Source organism: Strigops habroptila, chromosome 6 (genome assembly GCF_004027225.2).
Source record: "Strigops habroptila isolate Jane chromosome 6, bStrHab1.2.pri, whole genome shotgun sequence".
In the NCBI taxonomy this organism is placed as follows: Eukaryota; Metazoa; Chordata; class Aves; order Psittaciformes; family Psittacidae; genus Strigops; species Strigops habroptila.
Genome location: NC_044282.2, coordinates 65663606 through 65676253, shown reverse-complemented (window position 1 = coordinate 65676253; position 12648 = coordinate 65663606). Strand labels below are relative to the sequence as shown.

The window sequence follows — 12648 nt, the reverse complement described above, 5'->3', positions numbered from 1 at the left end:
AACCAACCCACAATGTTTGCTGATCAGACCATCAATATGACCATATCATCTAGGATTTCATAAGGAGAAGACTGCTGTTAGGAAGACCTGTTCTGGAGACCATCCTGAGAAAGCTAAGGAGCCTATCCTGAGCAAGAAAAGGGAGTCACAGCATATGCAGCTCCTTCCCCATGTGGCAACAGAGGAAGTGCTCAGTGACCCCCTGAGCTCCCAGGTTTGGGCAGCAGCCAAGGAATTCCCCTTCCCTCCACCCTGCTGTTGCTTACACACTATGCTGTCACACCGGCTCCTGCAGAAGGCAAGTGGCACTTCTGCTATTGCACTGTTAGAAATGGTGAGGCAGGCATTAAAATTATCAGTAAAATACCTAAAATCTAGGGCAACAGTTTACTTTGATCAATAAGCAAGACACCTCGCAAAAGCAGGGCACTTCTTTGGGCTTGTCTTCTTTAGATCTGAAGTAGGGGAAAGAAAAGCTTATGTGACAACCTGTGACAACAGCAGCACAGAGGAAAAGACTACTTCTTTATTTCAACCCTGAACATACAGAACCCTGACACTCAAGAACCACAGAATATCCTTTTCTTACTCATATTGCTCCTATTTTTATTTATGGCATATTGACTTGTACTGTATTATATAGACGCTAAAAATGGAACTTGATTTTGAAAGTTTGGCCTTGGTTTTGATAAAAAAGCAAACCCACAGAATACCATGAAGGCAAAAACTGTTATTCTATTCCTGTACCATAAAGAATCACCCTGCCCCATAGCAATATTCTCAACAGTGTTTATCCCAACATCTAAAATTCGCAATAAAAACTAAATCAAAACCTTCTTGGAGCCCCACAGCTCCTGTCCACCAGTTTAAACCACACTATATTCCGGTGCCAGTGATCAACCTACCACACTTTGTCCTCTGCTGGAAGAGAAGCCAGGCTGAGCAATTAATCCAGCAAGGGATGGAAAATATCAAATAAAAGCAGCAGGCAACAGGTAATGCTTACATGCATGGGAGCCTAAAAGTCTTTAGCTTGTTCTGAGCTCAGCTCCAAACTAGGTACCCAAGGGTTTCCCTGCAAAGTGGTCAGCAGCCTGGCATGAAGCAGAGTTGCCACTGTTGCCCAACACAGCACCCAAAGTATAAAGGTTCCAAGAACATTTTTGGTGGAGGTACAAAAATAGGCTATGAACATGCTTTTGTTTGAGGAGTATTTTTCAAAATCAAACCATTTGCCATGGAAGTGGTATGTCTGACTACATCAGGTGCTTTTAAAAATCCCACCTACTGTAAGTACATTAACTTTTCGTATATTCTACACCATGTTTCTTGTCCTTTCCTACAAAAGAGGAGAAGAGGAGCCCCTTTGTCGGTTCGTGCACTGTAGCTCATGTCCGAAGTCCACACATATCTTACCGTTTGGAAAGCTGCGGCAACAAGATTTGCAGGAAACAGGTTTCTGTAAAATATAAACAAGAGAATGAAATATTTCTTGTAGAACTTCTAAACCAAACAGACCATGGTATTTTACTCCTAGAAAGAGAGTTCCTTTTGCAAAGGCAAGCATATTGGCATCAGAGAGATACGCACTACGTAAGATACTCTGGCAGCATGGGGCAGATGTCTTGCTACATCTCCAGAGGTGTGAATGCCATCTTCTTTTGCTCACATAAAAAGGTCCCTGCCTGTCTCCACACCCAACCATTTGGGTAGAGACACCAGAGGCAATTAGACGCGATGCTAGTTACACATCAGCCAGTGGTTATGGAAACTGACACACCAGCTGCAGCAACAGCTTCAGGGTCAGGCAGATTTTTAACATTACTCATGTGATTACGTTTTGCTCACAGCATCAACATCAAGGACAATCCAGTCGGCAAAATCCACTTAGGAGAACAGCTTAACACTTCAACACAACAAGGTCAGCTTCCCTGAACACCGAGGTAAAGCAGCAAAATGTCACAGGCCACAGTTTTCTGCAAGGGCTCAAGTGCTTAAACAGCACAGATGAAAGTAGGGGCAGCTCATATGGAAAGTCGCAACATCCGAATTTGGCAGTGTCTTCATACAGAAATGCAAATCGAGCACCAGGTTTGTGCGGAGAAAATAGTATGCAAAGTGATGTACACTTCTACTGGGCCTCCAGTGTTATGTGCATCTATGAAGCAACAAGGACAGGAAAAATGGTTATCTGGACCATATAAGGAAAAAGTTGTTTCTTGCTGTATTTTATAGTTGGTTTAATGCTATACTTCCTTTCTCCCCTTGTACGAGACAGAGCTTGTGCTCCCCTAGCCAAATGGCAACTTTTTTTTGCTGTGTCAGAAAGCACATAGGAGTAAAAGCTGAACTCTAGGGTCACAACATGACCGTAGCTGGCTAGGGCAGGAAGGTTAGGGGTATGGACTGAATATACTCCCAGCCAAATGCATCAAGGAGGCATGAGAACTCGTGGAAACAAAAGATGTTCCCCTGAGCAAGTAAACTGTGGCAAAGAACATTTGGGTAGCTTCTTCCCATCCTTTGCTCCTCGTGCTGCGCTGAGGAAGCTGCAGCTACCTGCAGGCTGTGCCCTGCCAACCTCCCCCTGGTTTTTGCCATAGTTACCCTGACAAATCCAACATTAAACCAGGTTTTCAGTTGTGATCAGTCCATGAATGACATGGAAAGTGCAAATCTGAACTGCAGCAAGAAACACAGCAGCAGAGCCCAATCTTTGAAAGCAAGAGGGAGACTAAGATATGGCACAGATAAGGACTTTGGTATCCTCCAAGGCATAGCTCCATTATCCTGCCACACAGCCAGGGTTTTCCCACAGCCTTGACAGCAAGGTAAAGTACATGGACCATGGTCAAACAAGTGGCTGCTGTGAACTACCTCAGCCTCAATCTGTTGCATTACAAGTGTATTAGGACGCAGTTGTAAAAGCCAAATTCCTCTAAGAATAACTTGGCTTCTGGGGTCTACGTTCTACTAAGCATGAAAGAAACAGCAACTTTTTCCCCTTAAAATTTAAGAATAAGCTGTCTGTCTGAAAGTAAGAAAGTGAGCTCTACCACTGCAAAGGCACTAAGAATTGGTCATGTAAGATCAACCAAGCAGCTAACATGCATCAATTCTTGCACAGCTGGAACAATCTCGTAGATAAAAACCTTGTGTAAAGTAAAAGCAAACTTACTTTTATCAGGAGTAAAATATCACATATAGAAATGGGCCCAGCTCAGTGTACAGTTTTAACCAAAAGAAGGAAAACATGCTGTTGGGATAATGAGGATTTTTTTTTCCTCTACTTTTCACAGCAGGACGATTGCTTTATAAGAAGAAAGAATTGACTGGATTTTGAAGAAGCAAAGAGATGAAAAAGAACTGAAACACAACCAGAAATCAAATTACTTTTTTTTTTTTCTAATCAGCTTTTCCATCCTGACGAAACAAAGCCAAAGGAAGCAATCCTAAAGCCTAAATAATATGGTTCTCCAATGTTTAAATGTGGCCAAGAAACCAAACATTCCATAATTTACACAGTCCGTCAGGCATGGGCCTCAGTAATTAAACACTATCTTAGCTCCAAGCATATACTTACAGCACATACTTGAGTGATGCCAACAGCCCTGCTACGGCAAGACAAGGGGCAGGTTCTTGCTTCAAGTGTGAATAACACTAAAGCTATTCAAATACGAGCATATAGCACTGACTACTTTTTATCCCTGGAGCACTGGTTGCAGGACTCAACTCTGAGGACAGCGAAGAGCATTTCTGACAATCCAACAAGTAAAATATGTGGATCTTAGCTCAGCAGCTCAGAGGGAGCTGTGTGTTTTGTTCAACCCAACTTCTAGGTACACCTGACTGCAAAATCCCAACAATACATAATGTTTTGCTCCTCTCCGTTTCAAATCCTGGACTTAAAGTACAAAATGCGTCAGCTCACAAAAAGCAACCAGCAAATAAATGGCTTATCTTAGAGGCATGAGTTCTGCACAGACTACATTCATTGCTCACCCAAGATCAGTCAGCATGCAAATTCAATCAAGCTTTAATTACAGGTGGGTCAGACCACAGGATTTCGCCATAAAATAAATTCATGCAACAACAGCCCAGCGGCGCCTAAAAAGAACAAGGGATTAGGATGCTGCGTGCTGCAGGAAGAGCCAAAAGCCGGCTGGTGACCTGCCTGGGCTCATCATGTGCTCGTGCCTGCAGGCACTGCTCACCACGCGCAGCAAGGCAAAGTTCACCCGCTGTAGAAACCCAGAGCCAGCTCTGTCCCTGCGAGCTGGCATTCACCATCCGCTGTGTCCCCAAGCCCAAGCAGCCCAAGCACGGGGAAGCGTGCACATCCCTCCCGTCCGGGTGAACCAGCACACAGGAAAGCTGATGAGCTGGGTAATTGGGCATGCAAATTAAATGTGGGTGTCTGCCAGCTGGTTTTGCAAATGTTGAGAAGGGTTTTTTTGCTTTGAAAGCCTGTACCAGATGTGAACATGGGGTTTAAGAAAATCACCATCGTTATATTGCTGGACTGCTGACTGTTGCTGCTGTTTCTAATGGCCCCATCCCTGTTACGGCCATGCCATGTGCCAGAGAACACAATCCCCTTTTTGAAGCAGATGTGGGCTATCGCGAGAGCACACCACTGAGGAAACCCTGAGTCTGGGCGATAAGGAGCCCGGCACAGGAGTCTGGGATCAGGCAGCCTTGGCCCCGTGATGCAAAGAGACAAAATTTGCTGTATGGAGGAAGAATGAGACGAGCCAGCGACACATGACATTATGGCAGAGGGACAGATGGGCTGCATACACCCCAGTGATCTACTGCTGTTGGGACCTCCTCCATGGAGAGGGATGGATTACTCACTTATAGACCCAACTACCTTTGTAATTTGGGTGCCTTTGTGGAGCAATAACAGCAAAGTACGTGGTACAGGAAGACTTCACTCCCTTCACCAAGCACCAGGCAGGAAAGTCTCTCTCTGCCTGTTGTGAGTTATACAGAGAGCCACCCTACCAAAATCATAAACCCATCAGAGAGCTGTCAATGGTGACATCTGTGTCCTGGGGCTCAAGTGGCAGCTGGGCTGAGCCAGGAAACCTTCATGTACCTGCGCAACACACAGTGCTGCAACACATCCATCTCATATCCTCTTAAAATAGGAACCAGAAAGTCGCAAGAGTATCAGGGTCTGAATACTTTCTGCTTGAATGCTGTGCTCATTACGCCACCTCCCCATGCACAGCTGCATAAATGCAGCTGTTTTCTCCAGTGAAAAGCTGCTCCTACCAGCCAAAAAGGGACCATTACTTCCCTAACCAAAGTTAGCAGGAAGGTCTCTTCCTGTATTTTTTGTATATTTTTGCTGTATTTTTGCTGTAACATCCAGTGCTGTGAATTCCAGATGTGTAAGGAAACCTCAAGCTCAAAAGGAAGCAAAAAGGGGCTATAGCTCCCCTCCTTCTCAGTTTTGATATTATGGTCAAATTCCTCTCTTCTTTACGCTGTAGCTTCCCACCAGTGGGATAAGAATGGCACAGGAACTCTTTCATTGCATGTGTAAGGCATAACTGTTTCTAAGCGATTCTTTTGCTAGAGCTCTGCAATAAACTTCGCTCTGGCAGCAAAAGCATAAAGGGAAATCCAGGCAAGCAGAACAAAACCCTAAAATACTACGCATTCCTCTTGCATTGCTCCTTACAAAAACGTTCCATTTCTGAGGCCAAAAACCTTGCCGTTGGAAAACACAGTTTTGTGAGGAAGCCCAGTAAAAACTCTCTGTTGCGTTATCTCCTGTTTCTCAATGAAGTGTTTTCAATGGTAGGAGTCCACTGACAGCAACTTCATTGCCATCCATGGCAACCTGACAGACCCCAGCTTGGACTGCTCCAGTACCTCTTTTTTTCTGTCCCAAGATTTTCATTCAGTATTACAGAACAATTTTTCTCATCTGCTGTTTGATACGTATGTGAGTGCACAATACATGCCCCGGACAGATACATGTTTATGAGCATGTGCATCTGCTTTAACACAGAGAAACTTGAAAATGTATTTACTTAAAGCAGCTATTTAATACTTTTTTGCCTTAATGGTGCAGTCTGCATCTTTGCTGCTTGTAAAATAAAACATAACTAGGGGGAGTCAGTAGTAAAAGGCAAGGAATACAAACAACAAAAGGAAGGAGCAGAAATGTTCAGAGGCTTCCTAATAAAACCCCAGTCAGTGCAGGCACACGAATGAAATAGTTGAGTTCTTCCTAGAAAACCCAGTCAGGAATCCAGGCTCAGAAAACAACAAAAAGCGGACAGTAACATTTACTACTTCCCTTTTTTCTGAGGGTACCCAAAGTTCAGATCTAGTCACCCAGCTACGAAACCCAGTGGTGAGCCTATCTTGGGGACATGCTGTGCTCTAACTGCAGCTGTTCCTCAGCTGCTTCTTACTCTATTTATCACTGCAAAGTGGCATCTCCCCCTCCTCTCCCAACATTCAAGTTTTGCTCTCTTTGCACACTGGGATTCCAGAGCCTTCAAAGTTGCTGGTTTTGAGTGGCTCACCAGGAAGACCAAGGCTATGAGAAAGAAGTGCTTACCAGAGCAACTGGTGCCTGAGTGCTCTGGACACCATAGCCCATCCTTGCAATCCGCTCTACAGCCAAGCCAGCAGAACACAACTGTTGCTTCTCCTTGCACTCAAGCTCATCCTGCCTGCTCTTTGGCCCCAAAGGCGCATGGAGCCAATGCACGGGCTTGCTAATGGTGCTGTGTGTACTCTCTTTGGCAGCACCGCTGGTAAACGCTGGCAGAGAGACAGAACAGGCAATGAGGAACCATAAAATGTAAAATGCTTTTCCAGACTTGCCTGAGAAACTCTGACCCTACTGCTCAGGGCAGACTCCTGAACCTCTGTGTACCCTTCCTATGAAAAGCAGATGATGCTACTACCTCCCTCCCTCCCTGGACTATTACAACTAGAGCTGGATTAGAAACAGAATTCCCTTCCCAAAGCCAGTCCCACAATTTCAAAACATGTTTTTATCCCAAAATTGGGCAAAGAAAGCCACTAAAAAAATATAAAATATTTTGTTCCTTTCTGATGACTGAGATTTTCTACTTAAGTCTTTTGTACAAAATTACAGCAAAACATTGACCTCACCGGAATGAAACACCAGGATCACCCACTGTTGGAAATTTTGACAGGATCAATAGGTTTCTGTGAAACTGTTTGATTCTGTTGTATCAGCAAATACAAATCAGAGCAAAAACAAAACTCTGACCTTATCAAAACACGCAGTCTTGACAAATGCCCGTCAAAAGTAGTAACAAATCAATAGATTCTTGCAAAACACTCGATCCTGCTGTTTCTTAGCTACTTTCCAACAAGCTATATGCGCTGTGTTAGCTGCTGGAAGGAGGCACCTCCTTGTCACCACTTCTCTCCTCCTCACCTGCTTCTCTCTGGTTAGACATTTGGCACGATCAGAGCCAAGCTGTCACCTACCCAGGTGGATGCTAAGCCCCAGAGCTCACCGTATCACAGCTAGCCTCTTCCTCTACCTGCTACACACTTCACAGCCAAGCTGGCAAAGCACTCTTTATTCTCCATTGCTTTGCCTTCTCCACCAAACAAATGAGTAAAGGACAAAACCAGTTTCCCTTCATTCTCCTCATCTTCTGTTGGCACTCGGCACTTGCCTATTTGGTACAACCAAGCTGCTCTCCATGTCAGATGCTCTGGAGATGCTCATGAGGCCAATCTTCAGTTAAGACCGTGTAGAGCAAGAGTGCTCCAGATCTCGGCCTAATGCAAGAGGCTGAACTGGGTGCTCTGGAGAAGCCTGTCATTCTTCATTGACACGGGACAGAGTTAAGGAAATCCAAGGCCCCCCTTTGGGTTCAGAGCACACCCCACTTCTTTTGTTATTGTTGGTTTTGGCTTTTTTAAGCCACCAGCCTTGTGGAAGCACCTGTGAACTCTTGCTGGATCTCTCCCATGATCACTAAACTGCAGCCTCTCCTTGCCTTGGGCCATGCTCATCTTTTAGGGAGCTCCGAAGAGCTGCCCACTTGACAGACTTGAGATGAGATGAGACAGGCCATTACCACCCATGCTGTGGGGCACAAAGGTACCTCCAGGACAGCTCTACTGTCCCCACTCTATGTCCCAGGGTTTAGCGGCCAGACTTGCTCGAGGCTTGCCTCCTGCACTTGCCAAAAGGGAAACTAGGACGGTGCTCCACCAGACAAATTAGACCCAGAGGTTATGGTCAATGGACAAAACAAGACAGAGACAGCTTTTCAGTTCACCAGTGAGTAATCGTTCATTTGCTATCAAAGCCCAAGACAAATGTCTTTTCCAGAGGTCATGTCTGCATGTGTATGTGCATGTTTATGTGGAAGCTTTAGACGTGGAAATGGAAAAATGGAAAACCGCAACCAAGAATTAAGCTGGCCTCCAGACATTGCTGTGACAACAGAAACCAACATCTTTGGTCATTAACTAACACACTTCCCCAAAGCAGAAAAGATTTGCATCCTGAGAAAGGACACCCTGTGTCATCCCTGCAGAAGCCATGGCAAACACTGACTCACAGCTGTGATTCCCTCTGCTCGCTCTTCCTTGGGCCACGTTTTACATCTGCTTTCAGTACTGTAGGGGGACTCAGTTTACCCATTTGTGCCTTGTTTTCACCTTTTATCCAAAACTGAGCAGTAAAGCCTTGAAGGACACAGCCAGTCTTGTGACACAGCTGAAACCAAAGTTTTCTTGCCTTTTTGGTCTCGTGACCAAAAGAAAGAAAAGGAAAAGCAAAGAGTGCAAAGAGCTGCAAGACCCAGCCACACTGAAAGAAAAGGTTTCAGCCCCCCAGGCCCTATAGACTCAAGGGTTAACTGAAGATGACGTTACTCTGATACCTTCCACCACAGCAGGGACCAAGATCAGTGCTCAAACCAGAACACTCACATTTTCAAGAACAGTTAAAATAATAATAATAAATTAAAAGGCAGAGGGAGAAAGATATTATTTATAGAAAATCACATCACTCGCTGTTGGGGATTTGTGCTAAAACCAGGACTTTTAGCGATGGCTGTGTCCAAACACATCTTTTCTGGATTGGATTTTGCTGTTGCTGCTGTGACAACTGGGCTGCCCAACAATTTAGATGCAACAGCCCTTCCCTGGGGCTCCAAGGAAAAGCTGAATTCACAGTCCACTGGACATGCACTGGGGGAAAGCTCCTGGCCCCTCATTTCCCAGAAGGAAACGCCTCTGCAACCCACATGCTTAACCCAAGCTTCATCATTATGAGCATTACTTTGGAGTTAAGGACTCAATCCCCACCACCATTATAACTCCTTCAAGATGAACTCTCCACCTGCATTTACAGACCAGAGCAAGACGCAGCTTTCTGCTATCAACTTCACAGATGTTACCCACAGCCCGAAGCTCACTGGAGCATCCCTGCCCTGTTTCTCAGCTACATCCTACTCTGTGCTGCGTGGCAACAAAGGAATGAAACACCAGCTACAGCAGCCATGCCAGGATGCGCCTGGGGCAGCTGCTGCTACAGTCGTCTTCGCAACTATCCCAGTCGTGCTGATTCCTTTCTTTTGTAATTTTCCTTCACCTCCCTACATTTCCGTTCAACTCCACATCACCTCCACCGCTAGCCCACCTACTCCCACTGCCCTGTTACTATTTCTCAGTGTGCTCTGTCAGGAATTGCTGGTCCTTAAGAGAGGTGAGCTAACGACATGAAACACATGGTTGCCAATGGGACAAAGCAGAACTTGCTTTCTATGCAAAGGGAATATACTTCTTTCTGGGAAAGAAAAGGGCATTACCATGGATTTGTAAACACAGCCTGGGTTTTTACTTTTTAACTCTTATCTTTGTTAACACATCCATTTACCCAGACGCAGTTCAAAAGCTGCTGGCTGAAAAGCTGAACTCATAAAAGCAAAGAAAACAATCTAAACAAAACCACCCCATTCAGCTTTGTAATTACCAAGATACCTGCTAAGCACAACTCTCCAGCCACTCTGCTTGTATGCAGGTGGGATTGCTCTTCTGTTTGTATCTTGCTCTTCTGTTTGCATCTTCGTAACATCTACTACCTCCAAAGCTGTTCATCTTCCAATGTCTCAGCAAACCTCATGCTCTCTATTGATGGCTATCACTTCCCATCGCTCCCTCAGCTACGCTCGCCGGGAGAGACCCGGTTTTCCTTTATTCCATGACTTCTCTCAGGCGCTTGTAATACACTTTTCCATGACTGCTCAACACTACTTGAATGTGAAAAAGCGGCAGAGCCACACACGGGATAATAAAAACACATCAGCTGTTCACATCTGGGGCTCTGGACCAAGATTCATCAAAGCACAAGAGACTGCAATTGGAAGTCCAACATTGAAAAAGCTGGCTGGATGTTTGCCTCATTTATGTAAGTGTTTCTCTCATTTAAAGAGCTGGACAGAACTCAGCTCTGAGAAAAAACAATGGTGAAGTCTGCAACTTTGCAAGGAGGAACAAGGATAAAACGAGACTGCAATCTGGTTAAAGTGGAAGCCTTGCTTCCAGATAGTTTTGGTAAATCTTTACAAGGTGCAGAGGTGAGATGAAGCTCACTAACATAGCGTCCTCATGCCGGACTATGTTTGGGTACATCCTAGATGGAAATATGGGGTTCCACTTCCATGCCCACACCTATGGGGAAGGTACTATAAGAGGCAGCTTGGCATGATGGCTGCCCCATCCCTGGACGGCCAGCCTGGTCTAGTGGAAGGTGTCCCTGCCCAGAGCAGGGGGTTGGAACTGGATGAGCTTTAAGGTCTCTTCCAACCCAAACCATGTTGTGATTTGTATATGAAGACTAAGTGAAGGGTAGAGGAATAAAAGAAAACGGGATGGGGAGAGCTGCCCTGCCCTGCCTGCGGGACACGGGCAAGGCCAGGCAGCAGGGCAGGGGAAGGTGCCAGGCGAGGCCATGCCTGCCCTGCAGCGAGCACCCAGGAGCCGCTCTCCCTCCAGGCGGTACTAAAAACGGGCCCAGGCACCCAGAGCTCTGAGCAAGCTCCGGCTCATCCTCCCAGCCACAATTAAGAATAAAGGAGAAAGAGGTTCAGCACCACGCTTCCCTAAACCTGACCGGGTACCTGGGCAGCAAGCGGTGCCTCTGGAGAAGCCAGGAGGAGGAGGGAGAGGAGGAGGGGGAACGGGGGGTGTTCTGCGGCTGCAGCGTGCAATACTGCCGGGTCTGTCATCATCCTCCGGAGGGGAAGGCGGGGGGGAAGTGGAGGGGGGGAAGCGGGGCGGCCTCACCTGATGAGGTCGAGGAAGGAGTCCACCGTCTCCTTGCTGGTGGGCACGGGGGCCGCCAGCCCCAGCCTGGGGGCGTTAATGCCGGAGGCGCCGGCGCCGGGACGGATGATGAAACCGAGTGCGACGGCGAGGCCAGACGCCAGCAGCGTGGTCCCTAGGAAATAAGCGATGGCGATGCCTCCCAGGCGGCCGAGCGAGCGGGTGTCCAGGCTGGCGGCTCCCGACACCAGGCTGCAGACCACCAGCGGCAGGATCACCATGCGCAGCATCCGCAGCAGCAGCTCCCCGGGGAAGGCCAGGTAGGCCACCTGCGCTGGGCTCAGCGCCGCTCCGCGCACCGCGGCGCCCAGCGCCACGCCGGCCACCACGCCGGACACCGTCAGCACCACCAGCGCGTTGCGCCGCAGGAAGCCGCGGCAGCCCCGCAGCCGCCCCGCGCCGGGCTCCGCCGCCGGGCCCTCCGCAAGGCCGTTGGGGCCGCTGCCCGCCTTGCCGTCCCGCGCTGCCTCCATGCTGCCGAGCGGCAGCACCCGCCCCGCCGCGCTGCCCCGGCTGCCGCGCCGAGACTGACAGCGCGGCCCCGCCGGCAGGCCCCGCCCCGGCCCTGCCCGCCCCGCGCCGCGGCACGCCCCGCGCCGCCGCCCGCGGGACTCGCACGTGTCCCTTCGGTGTCGTCCTCCCCCCCCCAGGCTCGCACATGTGCGCTCCGGGGTCTCCTCAGTGTCCCCCTCAGCGTCACCGTGGATCGAGCACACATGTCCCCTCGGTGTCCCCGTGGTTCACACACATTCCTGAGGGTGTCCCCTTCAGTGTCCCCACAGCTCACGCATGTCCCCTCAGTGTCGCCATGGTTCACGCACATCATCTCATTGTCACCATGGTTCATACACATCCCCTCAGTGTCCCCTTCAGTGTCCCCACAGCTCACACATGTCCCCTCAGTATCGCCATGGTCCACACACATCCCCCCAGTGCCCCCCTCAGTGTCCCCACAGGTCACACATGCCCCTTCAGTGTCCCCATGGTTCGCACACATCCCCTCAGTGTCCTCCTCAAGGTCCGCACAGCTCACACATGCCCCTCAGTGTCCCCATGGTTCACACACATGCCTTCTGTGTCCCTTTCAGTGTCCTCACAGGTCGCACATCCTCTCAGTGTCCCCGTGGTTCACATACAACCCCATCAGCATCTCCACAGCCCAGACATGCCTCCTCAGTGTCCCCATGGTTCACACACATCCCCTCAGTGTCCCCCTCAGTGTCCCCACAGCCCACACGTCTCCTCAGTGTCCCCATAGTTCACAGATGTCCCTGTCACTGTCCCCACACATCTCTC

The 12648-nt window shown here is 48.3% G+C and overlaps 1 protein-coding gene across 1 annotated transcript in view; it reads right to left on the bottom strand.

Annotated features, from left to right (window-relative positions):
• The window catches only part of SLC1A4 (solute carrier family 1 member 4), a 31931-nt gene extending 20043 nt beyond the window's left edge, over window positions 1-11888 (bottom strand). Inside the window, exons 1-2 of the mRNA XM_030489587.1 lie at window positions 11314-11888; window positions 1417-1459 (exon numbers count right to left, since the gene is read on the bottom strand). Coding sequence (XP_030345447.1) covers window positions 1417-1459; window positions 11314-11825 — 555 coding nt within the window. The 5' untranslated portion in view covers window positions 11826-11888. The remainder of the gene's footprint in view (window positions 1-1416; window positions 1460-11313) is intronic.
• Window positions 11889-12648: the final 760 nt, after the last annotated feature.